This window comes from Sus scrofa, chromosome 12 (assembly GCF_054392235.1).
Source record: "Sus scrofa isolate SSC_HxYL_T2T_F1_AM1 chromosome 12, Sscrofa_HxYL_maternal_Yorkshire_Landrace_v2.0, whole genome shotgun sequence".
Lineage (NCBI taxonomy): Eukaryota > Metazoa > Chordata > Mammalia > Artiodactyla > Suidae > Sus > Sus scrofa.
In genome coordinates this window covers 54,005,727-54,023,082 of record NC_139394.1, presented here as the reverse complement: position 1 = coordinate 54,023,082, position 17,356 = coordinate 54,005,727, and the positions used below count along the sequence as shown (strand labels likewise).

The 17,356-nt window shown below is 42.4% G+C and overlaps 2 protein-coding genes across 3 annotated transcripts in view; both read right to left on the bottom strand.

The window, feature by feature from the left end:
- LOC100517239 (olfactory receptor 3A10) overlaps window positions 1-17,356 on the bottom strand; it is a 179,489-nt gene that overhangs the window by 56,256 nt on the left and 105,877 nt on the right. The gene's annotated exons all lie outside the window — the stretch shown is intronic.
- LOC100514870 (olfactory receptor 1P1-like) lies at window positions 6,015-9,949 on the bottom strand. Its single transcript, XM_021067668.2, has one exon. It carries the CDS (start codon window positions 7,598-7,600, stop codon window positions 6,650-6,652), a length of 951 nt encoding a protein of 316 aa, XP_020923327.1. The 5' UTR covers window positions 7,601-9,949; the 3' UTR covers window positions 6,015-6,649.

Here is a 17,356-nt window from a genome sequence, read left to right as displayed (position 1 = left end):
GAAAAGGAACACTTTATTCTGCCAAATACGAAGGACTCTGAAACCACGTGGTACTGGAGCTGGAGTGAGCAGATCAATAGAGCTGGAAATAACTTTATAAATGGGGATGAGTACATGTAAGATTGAGCAGACTATTATGGCAATACTGTAAACCGGCAGGTAAGGGGTGCATTACTAAATGGTGTTGGGACTGCGGTCTATTTAGCAGAAAACATTAGCTCAGTGTTTCCTATCTTACCAAAACCATTTTGAAGGTATTAACAATTAAAATGATTTATTGTGCCTTTTTCATTTTAAGTCTCATGTAGATTAAAAATTAAAAATAAAAAAGAATATAAATAGACTAGATTTAATTCCACCATGTAGAAATAGATAACCACCTTCACATTCTGAAGTCTTTTATGTTGAGACATGAAGGATGAGAAAAGTCTTTTGGAGTCCTGAGCAAGAAGACTTGCAAACAAAGAGATGTGTGTGCAAAGGCGCTGAGGTGGAGAAGGGCTTGCTGTGTTTAAGAAACCACATGCAGGCCAGTGTAGCTGGACTGAGGAGGAGAGTGGTGAGATACGAGGTTATGCAGGCCAGCAGGGTCCAGATCATGCATCTTATTAGGGTTTTTAAAAATAAGGAGCCTTAAAGGATTTTAAGCAAAAGAGAGTATGTGTATGTATGTGTATATGTATTTATGTATGTGCATAGATAGATAGTTACAGCAACTACCCTTCTATTTGTATTTTATAATAATATTTTAATAACCAACACCCTTAAATATAAAAATTTTAAAATAGTCCCTGAATTTTTTCCAAATAAAAATGATTTTTTACTATATTGCAATCTCTTTTTTTGTCATTTTGCCATTTCTTGGGCCACTCCTGTGGCATATGGCGGTTCCCAGGTTAGGGGTCAAATCAGAGCTGCAGCCGCCAGCCTATGCCAGAGCCACAGAAATGCAGGATCCAAGCCGACCACAGCTCACAGCAACGCTGGATCCTTAACCCACTGAGCAAGGCCAGGGATCAAACCTGCAACCTCATGGTTCCTAGTCAGATTCGTTAACCACTGCGCCACGACAGGAGCTCCTGCAATCTCTTGATTATAAAAAATTATGGAATTTTCAAGCAATACTGAAAATATCAAAAATGTAAATACCACTCCAGATTCTGTTATCATTTTGGTGAAATTCTTCCAGTTTTGTTTTCTCATTAAGTCATTCTTACTCAGCAGTGTGCTGGAGATCATTCTATAAGTCAAGATGTTCACTATTTTAAAAAGCTGCATACTATTGAATTTTATGACTGTATTGTATATATTTTTCATTGATGACTCTAATGATGACTATTTAGTTCTTTTCCTGTTTTCCCTATTACAGACAATACTGCAGTGACTATCTCCATACCTACGTTTTTAGATATATTTCTAGCTACGGAAAAGAATATACACTTTCCTTTTTCACAGATGTTACCAGAGTGTCCTCTCAGGAGATGGTTTCAACTTGTGCTCCCCAAATTAATGTCATGGAAAGTGTCAGACTCATTTGTCCTTGTCAATCAGATCTGTGAAACATATTTCAATTTTCACAGTTTTCATTACTTTCTTGTAAATCAAGATAGAGAAGTTTTAAAATTAGTGCCTCTAGCACGGATAGCTGTGATTGGTGAGTCAACCATCTGTAGCTAAGAGTTACACCACAATTGTAACAGCATTTATACTTTCTGTACAACAAAGAAGCTTTGTAAATAAAATCTTAACATTAAAAAAATTAAAAAAATAAATAAAATTAGTACCTCAAAGAAATAGCCAAATGGACTTTGGGGAGCTACACCACCAATACGGAGAAAGAACTCTCTCAGAGAAGCAAGGACAACAGTCACAAACTCTACTGATAGTTACTGAAGATACTTGAGATCCAGAAACTTTTGGCTTTTATCCTAGAAATGAACACTGAGGAGAATGCCAGACTACTTAAACTTGCTCTTCCAGGTTTTTTGTAAATTTAACTTTATATTTCTTGAAGATCATAGAAATATGCTATAAAATCCCTTTTCACACACACACACACACACACACACACACACACACACACACACACACACACTGTTTTTGTTGTTGTTTTTACCAAGAAAGAATATATTTTTTCTTAAAGCATAATGATAATATTTTCTCCATATTACTGAGTGTTTTCCCATCAACAAATAGAAAAGTGTACACCCAACAATGTCATTTTGTGACTTTGGAAATAAATAAGGATATGCTTTTGATTAAAAAAATTCTAGTTCTAGAAATTTATCTTAAGAATATAATGGTAATACACACACACACACACACATATATATATATGTGTATATATATATATATTAGCTGTTTACCAGAGCCCTGTATTAATAGCAAAAATGTAGAAAACAATATTAACACTCAACTTTAGAGTCTGTTTTATTATGGAATAGGCAAATCCATAGAGACAGAAAGCAGACTTGTGGTTTCCAGCAGCTGTGGGAGGGGAGAAATGGGAGTGACTGAATAGTTATGGGTTTTCTTAATGATGAAAATGTTCTACAATTAGATTGCAGTGATAGCTGCACAATTCTGTGAATAAATTAAAACCGTTGAATTGTAGGCTTTAAGTGGGTGACTTTGTTTTCTTTTATTTACATTTTATTGAAGCATAGTTAATTTACAAGGCTTTGATTATTTCTGCTGTATAACAAAGGGACCCAGCCACACATACTATACACATATCCATTCTCAGATTCTTTTCCCACATAGATTATCGCAGAATACTGGGCAGAGTTCTCTGTGCCATACAACAGGTCTAAGTGGGTGAGTTTTAATGGTATTGATTTATATCTCAATAAACCTGTTTTTTAAAAATTATATAATCCTTTAAATCAGTGGAGTACTCTGAATCTATCATAAATGATGATGTTAATTTTTTTCATTTATATATAGAAAGTTTGCAATAACTGTTAAAAATCCAATTTAATCCTACACAATAAAATAGGAAACTTAAAGTTTACCCCTACCTGACGCTAGTGATACCTGCCCTGAGGTGTGATTGTCAGGAGGAAGGATGAGAAAATACACGTAAAGTGCTCAGGACTGGCTGAGCCCCATCCCTAACCAGCCTGGTGCCTGGAGTTCAACGCCCTCTGAGATGCCTCCTGACAGAAGTGTGGAAGGAAGGCAGGTAACAGGGCTGGGGACAGCTAGAGGACGCTCAAGGACACTGGCCCATCCACTTTCTTGGCCTCAAGAAAGTGTCCCCCACACTTTGGGGTGCATCAGAATCACCTGCAATGCTCATTTTAAGAGGTTCAGGTCCGTCCCTTCCTTGAGATGATTCAGTAAGTCTGTTCTGAGAACGCACTCGTTTTTAGCAATCCCCCAGTGATTTTGATCCAACTTTTGGGAAACAGTGCTCTGAGTCTATAAGGGTCAGTGGGCCACTTGAGTGATCAGACAAAACGGTCTTAGAGACACAAACCCTCTGTGTTGTGGCTCAGTGGAGCGAATGTAGGTATGGTTTAGCTAAGGGCTCCAAACACAGTGTTGGAAACCTGGCCGTTAGTACCTCTTGTGTTGCTCCCTAGCTGTGTGACCTTGAGGAGAGCACACAATCTCTCTGAGCCTCCTCATTTTACTCATAAAACCTTTCCCGCAGACTGAAGAGTCATATGCAGCAGAGCACATGACAGCACTTTGAAAACTGTGCATTAAAGATTGGAGGGATTGTTAAATACATTTAAATATTGAAGAGATTTGAGTATATGAAGACTTTCAAAAACATGTATGAGAGAGAAAATGCAGGAGAAATATTTTTAAAAGGAGAGAGGGAGGGAGGGAAAGAGAGAGAGAGACAGAAAGACAGAGGGAGGGAGGGAGGCTGGGAGGTCCAGACCTTCTTCACTGCTCTGTGCTGGTTTCACTGGTTCTGTTGCCTCCACTTTCCTCCTCCCTTAATGAAAATTCACAGTCAGGACATAAAAGATCTTAGGTAAGACTCTAGGACTCAGGGCTGGAACAGGGTAAATACGAAAAAGCAGGGGAACTGGTACCTGGATCTTTGGTCCCCTAATAGAGAAGACAGAACATCAGGCTGCTCCAGTGAAGCTGGGAGACCTGAGTACTGATGCCTGAAGCTCAAGTTCAGAAAGGAAGGGTCTGAATCAGACTGTGACAGGCCTATTTATCAGTTTTGGGAGAGTCCTCAGGGAAGGAATCCCAAGACAGCTTCTCCAGATGAACAAGAGTAATGAGCAAGGGTCTTGGGAAATGAGTCTTGTTTACAAGGAATAAGCCAGACTCTCTCTCTCTCCTTCCTCACATTGTGCCTCCTCCATTTTCCTCCCCCCTCTGTCCCTATTTTAGGTGAACAAGCTGAGTTTGGGTGTCCCAAACTACAGATCCCTCAGTCTGTCCTCCCTCTGACCAAGCTTTTATCCCACAGACTCAGAGCCTACCTACCCTCTCCATAGAGGTACTGTATTTTTAGCATCTCTGTCCAGTTAACACCTGGTCTTGTCTTTGCATCTCCTCTGTGATGGGGAGCTCACTACCTCCAAACAGATTTCAAGCAAAATGTCTCTAGTCTCTCAGTTGATAGCTAAAAACCACCATCTCACTTTGGAGTCCTCATTTAGCACAGAGTTATTCCACAGATACTCTGCTGGAGGAGAATATGAATTCTTGCAGGCATGTGCCTGATTCCACTACTGGATGGGCCATGATTAATTTATGGATGTGTTGTAGGCCCCAAGTTCCTTTACTTTTCAAATCTAACAATAACAAACCCTTCACTGGTCAAATTATAAAGTGGTCACAGTTGTCAGTGCCATGACCCAGCCTTCCCAAGGACAGTCGGCCTCTGTCCTGCTGCCAAAGTCCTTGAACTTGGTTACAACGTGAACCCCTTTTTGGAAGTGGCCCGAACTCCAGCACCTCTCAACAAAAAACCTCAGTTATGCTTGCTGCTTGGGCAAGTTATGATTGTTCCTTTCTTCTTTCATTTTATTTATTTTTTATTTTATATTATTTTTGCTTTTTAGGGCTACACCTGTGGCATATGGAAGTTTCCAGTCTAGGGGTCAAATTGGAACTGCAGCTGCCGGCCTACAGCACAGCCACAGCAACGCCAGATCTGAGCCGCATCTTCAACCTACACCACAGCTTGTAGCAATGCTGGATCCTTAACCCACTGAGTGAGGCCAGGGACCAGACCCTCATCCTCATGGATACTGGCCGGGTTCTTAACCTGATGAGCCACAAGGGGGACTCCCTTGTTTGTATAATTTAGTGATGGCAGGTGTTGGGTTAGGTGCTAGGGAGTCGCCATGAACAAGATGGACCTGACTGCCTGCTCTCCTACAGTCCAGAAGAGATCTTCTGAAAGCAAAGAGACAAGGGAAAAAGAACCACAAACTGATGTGTGTCTATTTTAGACTAATCTGAAATAGAGAATAATGGAGGAGGAGCAGGCAACTTCTTAGGTTGGTTGGTCTGAGAGATACTTGAGCTGAGACCAGATGGAGGAGGGGGTGTCAGCTACTTGGAGAGTTGGGAAACGAGCTTTCCAGAGAGGCACAAAAGTGTGGACTCAGGAAAATGATGCAAGAGTTATGTCTGGGGGTGGGGGAAGCAGAGATGGGGCCCTACTTTGCTTCTGAAAAGAATAACCTGCTGCTTGGAGGGCCTCCAGGACCAGGGTCTCTGAGAGACATTCAGAGAGGGCACCCCTTTCAAGAGAAAGAACCTTGAGAAAATACAAGATTCTCTTACTGTGAAGGTGAAAATCAGCCATGATTTAAACAGATACAGAAGAAGGTTAAAAAGTAGCTACATACAAGTTACCATAATTTTTACCTTAAGTTTATTTATTTTATCTTCTCATTATAAACTGTTCATAAATCTGTTCACTGAAAATAAAGTAGGTTATCCCTGTAATGTTGAGAACTTTAATGATTGCAATATTTTAGATTCATAACTCTCATATAATGTACTTATGTAATCTCCTCTTTTTTTCTTTTTTTGTCTTTTTAGGGCCGCACCCACGGCATATGAAAATTCCAAGGCTAGGGGTCTAATCAGAGCTATAGCTGCCAACCTACACCACAGCCACAGCAATGCTGGATCCTTAACCCACTGAGCGACGCCGGGGATCAAACCCACAACCTCATGGTTCCTAGTCAGATTCGTTAACCACTGAGCCACAACAGGAACTCCAGTAATTTCCTCTTTTTATAGGAAAAATATACTTGTTCCCTTCCAGTTGTAAACTCTTTGTCATCCAATATTGACCTTACTTGCTAATATTTTGATTATTAACCTACTTTCCATGACCTCACTGATCAAGTTTTAATTATTAGAATAAAAGGCTGCACAGACTTTAGAATTATGAACATCATAGAAGATACTTTTCCTTATGAAAACTTACAAGTAAAACACGTGAATAAAGAAACAACTCTTAACAGACTAACTTTAAAGAAAGATGCCAAACCTTGATTTTCCTAAGAATATCAAACCCATGGTGGAGCGTCAGGGGGAGGGGAGTGGCAATAAGGTGTATGTGAGACTTAGAATTGAGACACCTGAGGTAGAAATTTCTGTGGCAATCCTCAGTGAAGAGATGGAGAATTCGCACAGTTTCTCTGCAAAGTCACTGTCCCCATGAGGAGACTTTGCCCCTCAGAAGTCTCCCCAGGGCTCCCTGCATGTCCTTGTTTCGCAGGCTGTAAATGAAAGGGTTTAGCAGGGGAGCCACCACTGAATACATGACAGCAGCTGCTGTATCCTCTTCTACTGCGTTGGAGGACGAGGATGAGGGGCACAGATAAGCCCTGATCACAGTCCCAAAGAACAAGGCAACAACAGCAAGGTGGGATCCACAGGTAGAGAAGGCCTTGTACCTTCCTTGGGCAGAGGGGACCCTGAAGATGGCTGAAACGATATGGATGTAAGAGGCCAGGATGAGCATAAAGGGGATTAAAATGACTGCTCCCCCCAAGAAGAGGAGCACAAGCTCATTGACCCGCGTGTCAGAGCAAGACAACTTCATCAGGGGTCCCAGGTCACAGAAGAAATCTGGAATGATCTTCTTAGAGCAGAAGGAAAGTCGGAATATGAGGAAAGTGTGTGTCATGGCCACAAGACTTGTAAGGGTCCAGCAGGCGGTAACCAGGACGATACAGCGTTGGCGGCTCATGACCATGGTGTAGTGGAGAGGGTGGCAGATGGCCACGTGGCGGTCATAGGCCATGGCAGCCAGGAGAAATATGTCCATGTCCCCAAACGTCAAGAAGAAGTAGAGCTGAACCAGACACCCTGCATAGGAGATGGACCTGCTCTGGGTCTGGATGTTCACCAGGGCCTTGGGCACGGTGGTGGAGGTGAAAAGGATGTCTGCCCAGGACAGGCTGGCCAGAAAGAAGTACATGGGTGTGTGGAGATGGGTGTGGGTAACAATGGCCAGGATAATGAGCAGATTCCCAGCCACAGTGACCACATACATCCACAGGAACAGCAGAAAGAGCATGTGCTGCTGCGCTGGCTGCTCGGAGAGTCCCCAGAGGAGGAACTCAAACACGCTGCTCTGGTTCCCTCCTGCCATGTGCAAGGAAGTCAGAGAAAGAGACTTGGGGAGAAACACCGGAACAGGGAGTGTGCGTTCCCATTAACATTATCTAAACACGTTTCACTCTAGATGATGGATGAGAGTGCCAGTCTCTTAACTCGAGAGATGAAAAAGAATGATCTTAAGTTATTTGTGCACATACTATGCGCACTGCATTTTTATTGGACCCTACTCGATGCAATTGACTAGGAAGTGTGGGAGATACAATTTAAGGAAGTTAGACAAGATTTCTTGGTTTATTTCTCTATACTCCTTTCTGTCCCAGATTTATTTAGGTGTAGTTTCTTCTTCTTCAGCTACACTCTCAGGAAAGTTTAGAAGCTTTTTTCCCTTCCTTCCTTCCTTCATTCCAACCCTCAACCTGGCAGAGGGCTAGGCAAATAAGACAGTGATAATTCATAACTGCAGAACAATTTCAATCTCATGGGATAGACATAACTACCTTATTAGAATCCTATAAAATTTTGATTCAGGGTTCTTCACCCATTCAGCTGCCTTGAGATCACTCTCAGACCCCAGACTTTACCTGTTCTGATCTATTGTGCCTCAAAGTCAATATTCTGAAGACACAGTTTCATGGTATCTATTTTGCCAGAAACCCATTTAATAATCAAAGAGCTACTGAGTAAAGATATGTAAAATAACTCAAGTTATCTATAATGACAAAGAAGAAATTGTAATCTCTAGTCTCCAGAGTCTCAATACCGGGTTGAATGCGCGCGCGCGCGCGCACACACACACACACACACACACACACACACACACACACACACACACACTTCTGATACCAAGCAGACTGAGACAGGAAAGGAAGGCTTTCTGGGCCGTGAATGTAGTTCAGGATCTCACCAGATGGACATGGGCAGCACATTAAGGCAAACTCTTGAGCAAAGTTACAGCAATAGGAAGCCTTGGTCTGGTTCAGAGGTGGGGAGCGGGAGCTTTGAGCGGAGGAGGGTTTGCAACCTGAGATAATCCTGGGAAAGGGACCTGAGGGTCAAAGTTGGAACGTCTGGAAAGGAAAGAAAAGAAAAGAAAAGGATCTGGACTTTTATTCTGTGTCTTATAAAAAACCACTAAAGCTGCTTGAGCAGGAAGTGATGTTACTGCCTGGGACGGTCCCATATTTGAAAATCCCATTCCTTTTGCACATGTGAAACCAACTGAGGGTTAGACATGGAGTCGATCAGTCAGATTGAGGGAGAAAAATTACCATCGTTAACTGAAAAAGACTAGGTGGGGAATGAATCTTGGCTGTGTTCACTAAGTGAGCATTTTAATACACTTCCAAAAAGAAATCTATTTCCCCTCTCATAGGCTTTGCTGGACAATGATGGGACTCTCCCACGGGGGAAGCGCCTGTCCCTATAAAACATAAAAAGAATTGATACAGTTATGTGTAACTGGGTCACCATGCTGTACAGTAGAAAACTGACAGAACACTGTAAACCAGCTACAATGAAAAAATAAAAATAAAAAGTATATATTCAAGTAAAAAAAAAAAAACTGGGAAGAACAGAGCTAAATGGGTCTTTCCTGAAAGTAATCAGATTTCTGATGAGAAGGGAGAAGCTGAGGCCCCAAATTCAGCAATCAGATAAGTCACTAGATAAATCATGGCTGCTGGTCTAATGGAAGAGGACTTTGTATGGAAAGAAACACTGGGAATAGGGAGTCTGTGTTCCCCTAATGAGAGAGGCAATTCAGTATGGGGGAGTTTTCTTTCTGACTGGTAGAACTTCACACATTTCCACACCAATGGCACCTACTACATACAATTTCATCAGTTCTACCATATAAAAAAATGTTGTCCCTGCACCAAACTTTTACAGTATTTTGTCTACAGAATTTTTATGATTTTTTTCCTCTCAACAAATTCAATTTTGTTCAATTCCCACTTGAATATTCTCATGTCCCTGTATTACCCACAGATTTTTAAAATCTATTTTGTCTCCCCTCAGTAGCAGTAATAGTTACTTGAATGCAAAATTGTTTTTAATTTTTTTAATTTTTATTGTCTTTTTTTTTTTTGGTCTTTTCTGGGGCCACACCTGCGGCATATGGAGGTTCCCAGGCTAGGGGTCAAATCAGAGCTACAGCTGTTGGCTTATACCACAGCCACAGCAACGCAGGATCTGAGCTGCATCTGCGACCTACACCACAGCTCACGGCAATGCCGGATCCTTAACCTACTGAGCGAGGCCAGGGATTGAACCCACATCTTCTTGGTTCCTAGTTGGATTTGTTTCTGCTGTGCCATGATGGGAACTCCCCAGAAAGATTTTTTTTAAATAAGAAAAAACTTAAGCTTTTTATCAGAAGAGAATTCCCTAGGAAAGTGTCACTATAGAGAAAAATCCCTGCACAATACATCAAGAATTTTTTTAATTGAATTGAACAGTTAAGATTTATGAAAGACTATTACAAAAGAGAAATAAAGAAATTCAGGGAAGAAATTGACTACAGGAAGATGTGAAATAAGACCTGAGAAAACTCTGGAAAGAAACTGAAGAACAAGTTACTTCTTCAATGAAAATGCAATTGCAAAGAATTCAAAGGAGAATGAACAATCTAGAAATCATTATAAAGAATGTAAAAGACAGCAATTTTAAAAGTAAAAGAAACAAAATTTTGTTTTTGTTTTTTGTCTTTTCTAGGGCTGCACCTATGGCATATGGAGGTTCCCAAGCCAGGGATCTAATTGGAGCTGTAGCCGCTGGCCTACACCACAGCCACAGCAACGCCAGATCTGAGCTGCGGCAGCAACATACACCACAGTTCACGGTAACGCCCGATCCTTAACCCACTGAGTGAGGCCAGGGATCGAACCTGCAACCTCATGGTTCCTAGTCGGATTCGTTAGGCACTGAGCCACGACGGGAACTCCAAAAGAAACAAAAAGTTTAAATGAGATAAAAGAGTTAGAAAGTGGCAGTTATAGAAAACTAAAAAAAAGGATATTCAGTACATTACAAGCAGAGTCTCCATAGAAGTAAACGAAACATTGGAATAGAAGAAATATTTAAGTTTACAAATTCAAGGAGTTCCCATCGTGGCGCAGTGGAAACAAATCCAACTAGGAACCATGAGGTTGCAGAATCAATCCCTGGCCTCATTCAGTGGGTTAAGGATCTGGCATTGCCCTGAGCTGAGCTATGGTGTAGGTTGCAGAGGTGGCTCGGATCTGATGTGGCTCTGGCTGAGGGGTAGGCTGGGAGCTGCAGCTCCGATGAGACCCCCTAGCCTGGGAACCTCCATGTGCTGCAGGTGTGGCCCTCAAAAGCAAAACAAAAAACAAACAAACAAAAAACCCCCGCATTTAAATAAACTTCCCTGAATAAAAGGAGACCTTACTCTATATGCTGAAGAGACGTACCTTATACTTGGGAAAATTGATACAAAACAGTTACCTCCAAAACATACTTTGGTAAAATTATTAAACCTTTATTTATTTATATATATTTTTTTGTCTTTTTTTGTTGTTGTTGTTGTTGTTGTTGCTATTTCTTGGGCCGCTCCTGCGGCATATGGAGGTTCCCAGGCTAGGGGTCCAATCGGAGCTGTAGCCACCGGCCTACGCTAGAGCCACAGCAACGCGGGATCCGAGCCGCGTCTGCAACCTACACCATAGCTCACGGCAACGCCGGATCGTTTAACCCACTGAGCAAGGGCAGGGACCGAACCCGCAACCTCATGGTTCCTAGTTGGATTCGATAACCACTGCGCCATGACGGGAACTCCCTATTAAACCTTTAAAATAAAAAAAGAATCCTCTGGCAACCAGCTGCTCCTCCCCTATCCAAAAAGTCAAGGAACTGATAAGGGGGAAAAATCAGTTGGCATCAATTGGACAGCAACATTTAATGCCATAAAGGAATAAAAGAGCATTCTAAGAAACTCAAAGATATATAGGGACTTCAAGGATTTTATGGCAGCCAATCTGTACTTTGGATATAAGGGTTATGAGCAGAGTTTAAAACATAAGGAAACTCCAGGAATGTTGTTCCCATAAGCCCTTCCTGTGGAAACTACTACAATATGAGTTTTGGATAATCAAGAAAGGGTTGAAGTAACATCAACAAAAAGACTAGTAAAAAAAAATATATATATATATACATACACACACACACATACCAGAATATGTGGCTAAAGGTGACAAAATATTACATAAATTAATATCTCTAATAACATGGAAATAACTCACCAAGAAATGGAAGAAGGAAAAAAGTAGAAAGTATAATAAGTTTCCGATTTTCTTTGAGGAACTGTTCCGAGAAAAGAAATAAAATATATAAGCAGATCTATCAAGTAGATGTTTAAGTTTATTCAGGAGAATAAAGAAAAACTAAAAGATAATACTATTAATAAAACAGTATTGGATGGTGGAAAAGGAGAATAAATGTTACAAAGTAACTTCATTGCAGTTTACACCAAGGGGCAAAGATATGGTCTAAAGGGAGGAAACACGGGGGATATGTTATATTTGGGTAGTAGCATAATGAAAAACATTCCACGGTGAGAGGGAAAGACAGGAAACAGACTACATGCTGAAGGTCATAAAGTAATATGACAGGTAAAATCATACGGCAGACCTATTTCAAACATATCAGTCACGTGAATAAAAGAGCTCAATGCACCTATTTTTTTTTTTTTTCTTTTCTAGGGCCGCACCTGTGGCATATGGAGGTTCCCAGGCTAGAGGTCTAATTGGAGCTGTAGCTGCCAGCCTACACCACAGCCACAGCAACGTGGGATCCGAGCCGCGTCTGCGACCTACACCACAGCTCACGGCAACACCGGGTCCCTAACCCACTGAGCAAGGGCAGGGACCAAACCCGCAACCTCATGGTTCCTAGTCAGATTTGTTAACCACTGCGCCACGACGGGAACTCCTCAATGCACCTTTTAAAAGAAAAACTCTAACTCGACTCACCAAGCAAAACCCAATTCTACTCTGTACATAAGAGAAACAGCTAAAGTAAAGCAATTCAGAAAAGTTGAAAATGGTGAGTAAACTCTGGGGGCTAATGTAAAAAAAAGAATGGATCTTTTTCTCAAACAAGGCAGGAATCAGGACCAAAACCATTAAACAGTATGCAGATTACTTTAGAATAATAAAGCCTACATTCACAATGAAATCATTAAAAGTATACTATCTTTAATATCTAAGCACTAAATACACAGCAGATATTTTCTTGAAGTGGAAACTATAGAAGATACAAGAAATACAAACTCTTTAATAAAAAGAGACAAAAACCTTCTCTAAAGTCTAAGGCAGAGCAAGTGGTTAAAAAGTAAGTAAGTACAGCAGAAATTATCACAACAGTGTACATCAACTACACTTCAATAAAACTTTTAAAAAATGAAAAACAGAAAAAAGTAAATAAGGATAGATACTTCCAAACAAAATAGTAAGACATGTGAATATATGTATGTGTATACACACACACACACACACATCACCGTGTTCCAATAGTAGTAATAAACACACGTCACTTTCAAGCACTTTCATGCACTTTTCAAGAACATATAGGGAAGAAAAGACACCATATGAAGCCACAAAGAAAATTTCAATAAATGACAAAAAGCAGCCATAATTCAACTAATGACCTCTGAAAAGGAGGCAATAAAAGCAGAACAATCTCAGGGAAAAAATGGCCTTTCAACCGGGAAATAGCTGAATTATCTCTACCAAATAACTCTAGGGTCCAAAGAAGAACTAAAAACCCAAATTTCGGAATGCTTCGAAAATAATAATAATAATGCTACATGTCAGGAACTATGGCATATTGCTAACATAAGAATCAAAAGCTTTTCTTTTCCACAGAAAAGAAAATCATGAACTTGGAGAGCAGGCCTGTGGTTGCCAAGGGGGACGGGGAGGGAGTGGGATGGACCGGGAATCTGGGGTTAATAGATGCAAACTATGGCTTTGGAGTGGATAAGCCATGGGATCCCGCTGTAGAGCACTGGGAACTATATCTAGTCACTCATGATGGAGCATGATAATGTGAGACAATAGAATGTATACATGTATGTGTGACCAGGTCACCATGCTGTACAGTACAAAACTGACAGAACACTGTAAACCAGCTATGATGAAAAAAAAATTAAAAATCATTTTCAAAAAGACTCAGGAAGAAAATGTGGTAATCATTCTTTTCTTGGTCATACCATGGTGCAACTACCTGCAAATCTCAGTGGCTCACAAAAACAAAGATTTATTTCCTCGCTTACGTTGCATGGCAACTCAAAGTTTTATGTGGCTCTGATTAGGACTGCTTCATGCTTCTTCTTCATTCTGGGACCCAGGCTGAAGAAGCAGCCCACATTTGGGACACTTAAGGAAAAAGAAAAGAGCAAGAGAGCTTATGGAAATGCACAATGGTTCGTAAAGCTTTTGTGTGCAACTGGCACACATCATATCCACTCAGCTTCATGGCCAACCAGACAGCAGAGGGATGCAGAGCTATAACCTACCACGGGGAGGCAGGGCAAGTGACATGGGAGCGAAGAATGACAGTGAATAATCCTCCTTTAGGAAAGGGAGACAAAACCTGCTATCAAAAGTACAACCTAGCAGATCTGTCAGCAATATGTCCCCACAGCAACACACAGGAGCAGAGAAGGGGAGAGGGGTGAGCAATGCCTTGAGTGGCCAGCAAGAGGAGGGCCTGACACACAGCAGGATGCAGGGACCTCTGAGGGTGTGCCCCTTCACCTGGACAGGACAGGACTTGGACACTGGGCTGCAGGCCTGGCTCTGCTGGACCCGAGGACAGGCTCAAAGCAAGATATTCCCCCAATAAAGAGCATCTCCTACAAAGTCAAACAGCAGAGGAGGTTCCTGCCAGCGCCTCCCTGTGGAGGAGAAGGGGAAGGAGGTTGGTGGGGAGACAGTGTGAAAGGAAGGGAACTTGCATTCAGGTGGTCCGACCAGAAGCCGTAACTCGGGAACACCTTAAATGCCCTCCAGAGCCACTGGAAGCAGACGCTGCTGTCATCCTGTGCTCATGCAGAAGCTGTGGCTCAAAGAATGAGGTGCCCCAAAAGTCTCACACGGATAAATAGCAGAATCTGCATCTGCTCTTTTCTCTTGTGACTCTTACTTCCAGGCACTGTGGCCTGTGCTTTAGAAGGGAGCAAGGGAGGCAGAGCTGACATTTGGGCTTACATAGCTTCCGACTGGCCAACTAGCAGTCCATTTGGACCCAGGGCTCTCCCTCTGATGGCCAGCAGATGCCATCCTGGGTGCTCTGAGTTCCTCCATCAGTGCCTGCCTGACCTTGACTGTCTCTCTGGGACCTGTCCATTCAACACGCCCATCAATCCAACACTGCCTGCTTTGCTAGCATCAACTATGATATTCATCAGCTTCCTGAACACACAGGTTCCCCTCAACTCCACTCCCTAGTCCTCATCTCTGGTTGTTCTCAGCTATTCTTCCTTCTGCCTGGAACATTCTCTCTAGCACTACCTCCCAACAAGTCCTGCTCCTCCCTGAGGTTCCAGCACAAATGTCCCTAACAGAACTTCTCAAGCTTTCTGCATCCTGCTGGGGGTTCCAGTATCAACCTTCACTGCCCTTCTTTCAATACCGCTATAACTGATTATACCTACTTCATTAAGTCCAGCTTCAGCACCAGAATGAAACCTGCAAGAAGTCAGGGTCCTTGTGTGTTCTGCTCATCATGTGATTCCCCCGTGCCTAAGATAATGCCTGGCTCCAAAGAGATGTCCAAGAAATAGATACCAGTGCATGAAGGTGTGAACACAGGAAGATGCATAATTCAACTCCATTTTACCTTTAGAAAACTGAGTTCCATAAACATGAGGGAAGCAAAAACATAGCTCCCCTGAATTCATGGGTGGATGGAAGGAGGGGTGCTATCCACTGACACTATATTCAAGAGGTCCAGAACCTTGTACTGGCTGTAAAACAGACTCTCCCCCTTTTTTTTAGAGTGCCTGACTTTCTGAGTCTCCCTGTGGGGGCTAGAATATTAAATCCGTAGTCATCCTAAAGGATTCGCTCTGGGATTTTCAGTGTGTCAAAGAAACTTCTCTCACCAGTCCATTCGCCCTGTCCAGAGAGGCTGGCTCTAAATACCCCTGCTGTCCTTGTTTGTAGAGCCGTTCTGGACTCATCAAGCCTGCAGAGACCCTCTCTTACCTGCTCTCCCCCACCACCTATTTTCTGTGCACGCTCCCCTCAATTTGGTGGCTCCCATAAACTTCCTAGGGGACCTCTTGTCTTCTGGTCAAAAACACTTTGGGTTTACATCATCCTTCCTCCCAAACAGTACAAGGTCAAGATTTCATTATACTTTTCTTAACCAGTTCTAGGGCTTTTCCTTCCTACTTGACTTTGACATTTCACAGATGGAGAGTATGCCTTATTTATCTTCATAACCCTCACTGCACTAGGATAGCCTGGTCTGTGCTAGCTGTTGTACAAACACACACTGGGCTGTGTTGGTGCTTGTGTTCTACCCCAGCTGCGGAGCTTACCTTCCTGCCCGAGATCTACCCTGATGACCTACTGCCCCTTCCTCAATGTGCTACAACACTGGAAATTAAAATAAAACCCTTCTCAAGCGCTCAAAGGCTATTCCTATGTGCAACAATGAACATACTAACAGGCTCAGGTCCAGGATGCCTGCCTCTGCTGCCGGGTTGGTGATGGGGATGTTTCTGTTCATCAGCATCAGGACCTCTGGCATAACCTTAGGGTTCTCAGCCCTGGGCTGTAAGGGAACTTGTGCTATTTCTCTATTTCCCAGGTAGCCTCCAAATGAGCCCTCTGTGGGAGCTTGGAGCTTAGTAATTATTCCATGCCCTTTACGTCCCCTCAGGAGCATCTGCTGAGAAAGGGGAAGGAAGTGGTCTCGTAGCTCTGGGATTTCCTTTCAGAAATGTTATTATCTGCCTGGCTCTTGCGCTGATCTAGAGAGCTACCCCATCCGTCCAAAATGATCTCCTTTGGTCAACGATGTCTGAAATGGCACTTTACTGAAGCCACAAAAAGCCTCTGCTAAATTAGGATAGTTTGTGTGAAGGAAATCACCTCTTGAGCCAGTAGAAAATGTATGAAGTCATTCTCACTTGGGTAGATTTTTTTCTCAGAACTTTTATGAGAAGGTCACTATAAGCTTGGTGGAGGGATGGAGAGAGGGATAACTATTGGGACACAATGGTCTGTGAGCTTTCAGTGGGAAGACATTGCGGACTGAGGGGCACCGGGGGCAGTGGGTGCTAGAAAACTCCACACTCTGAACACGCTTGTGGCTCTACTGCAGATGCCTGATGAAAGTCATCTCCTGGGTCACCAGTGGTTTCCCTTCCCAGAGTGGGTCTCTGACTCTGCACTTGTTCCTCTAAGTGCAGCTGCTACACGTGTCATCAGAGTTGAGACCCATCATAGCCCCACCCCACCATCTCTGTGGCCAGTGCTTGCCTTGCTCTTCTTTCAGAAAAGAAAAAGAAAAGAAAAGCTAGAAAGGAAAAGCTCCGTCTTAGAATATACATGAAGTTGTCTTAAAATGGCCAACCCGGACCACATCCCAGGCCGGGGATCAAATCTTACCCACACTTGCAACCTATGCCACAGCTGTGATAATGCCAGATCCTTAACGTGCTGTGCCACAGTGGCAACTCCAGAACTGTGCCCCTTGTTACATTTTTAAAAGTTTTTATAGTTGATTTACAATGTTGTGATAATTTCTGCTGCAC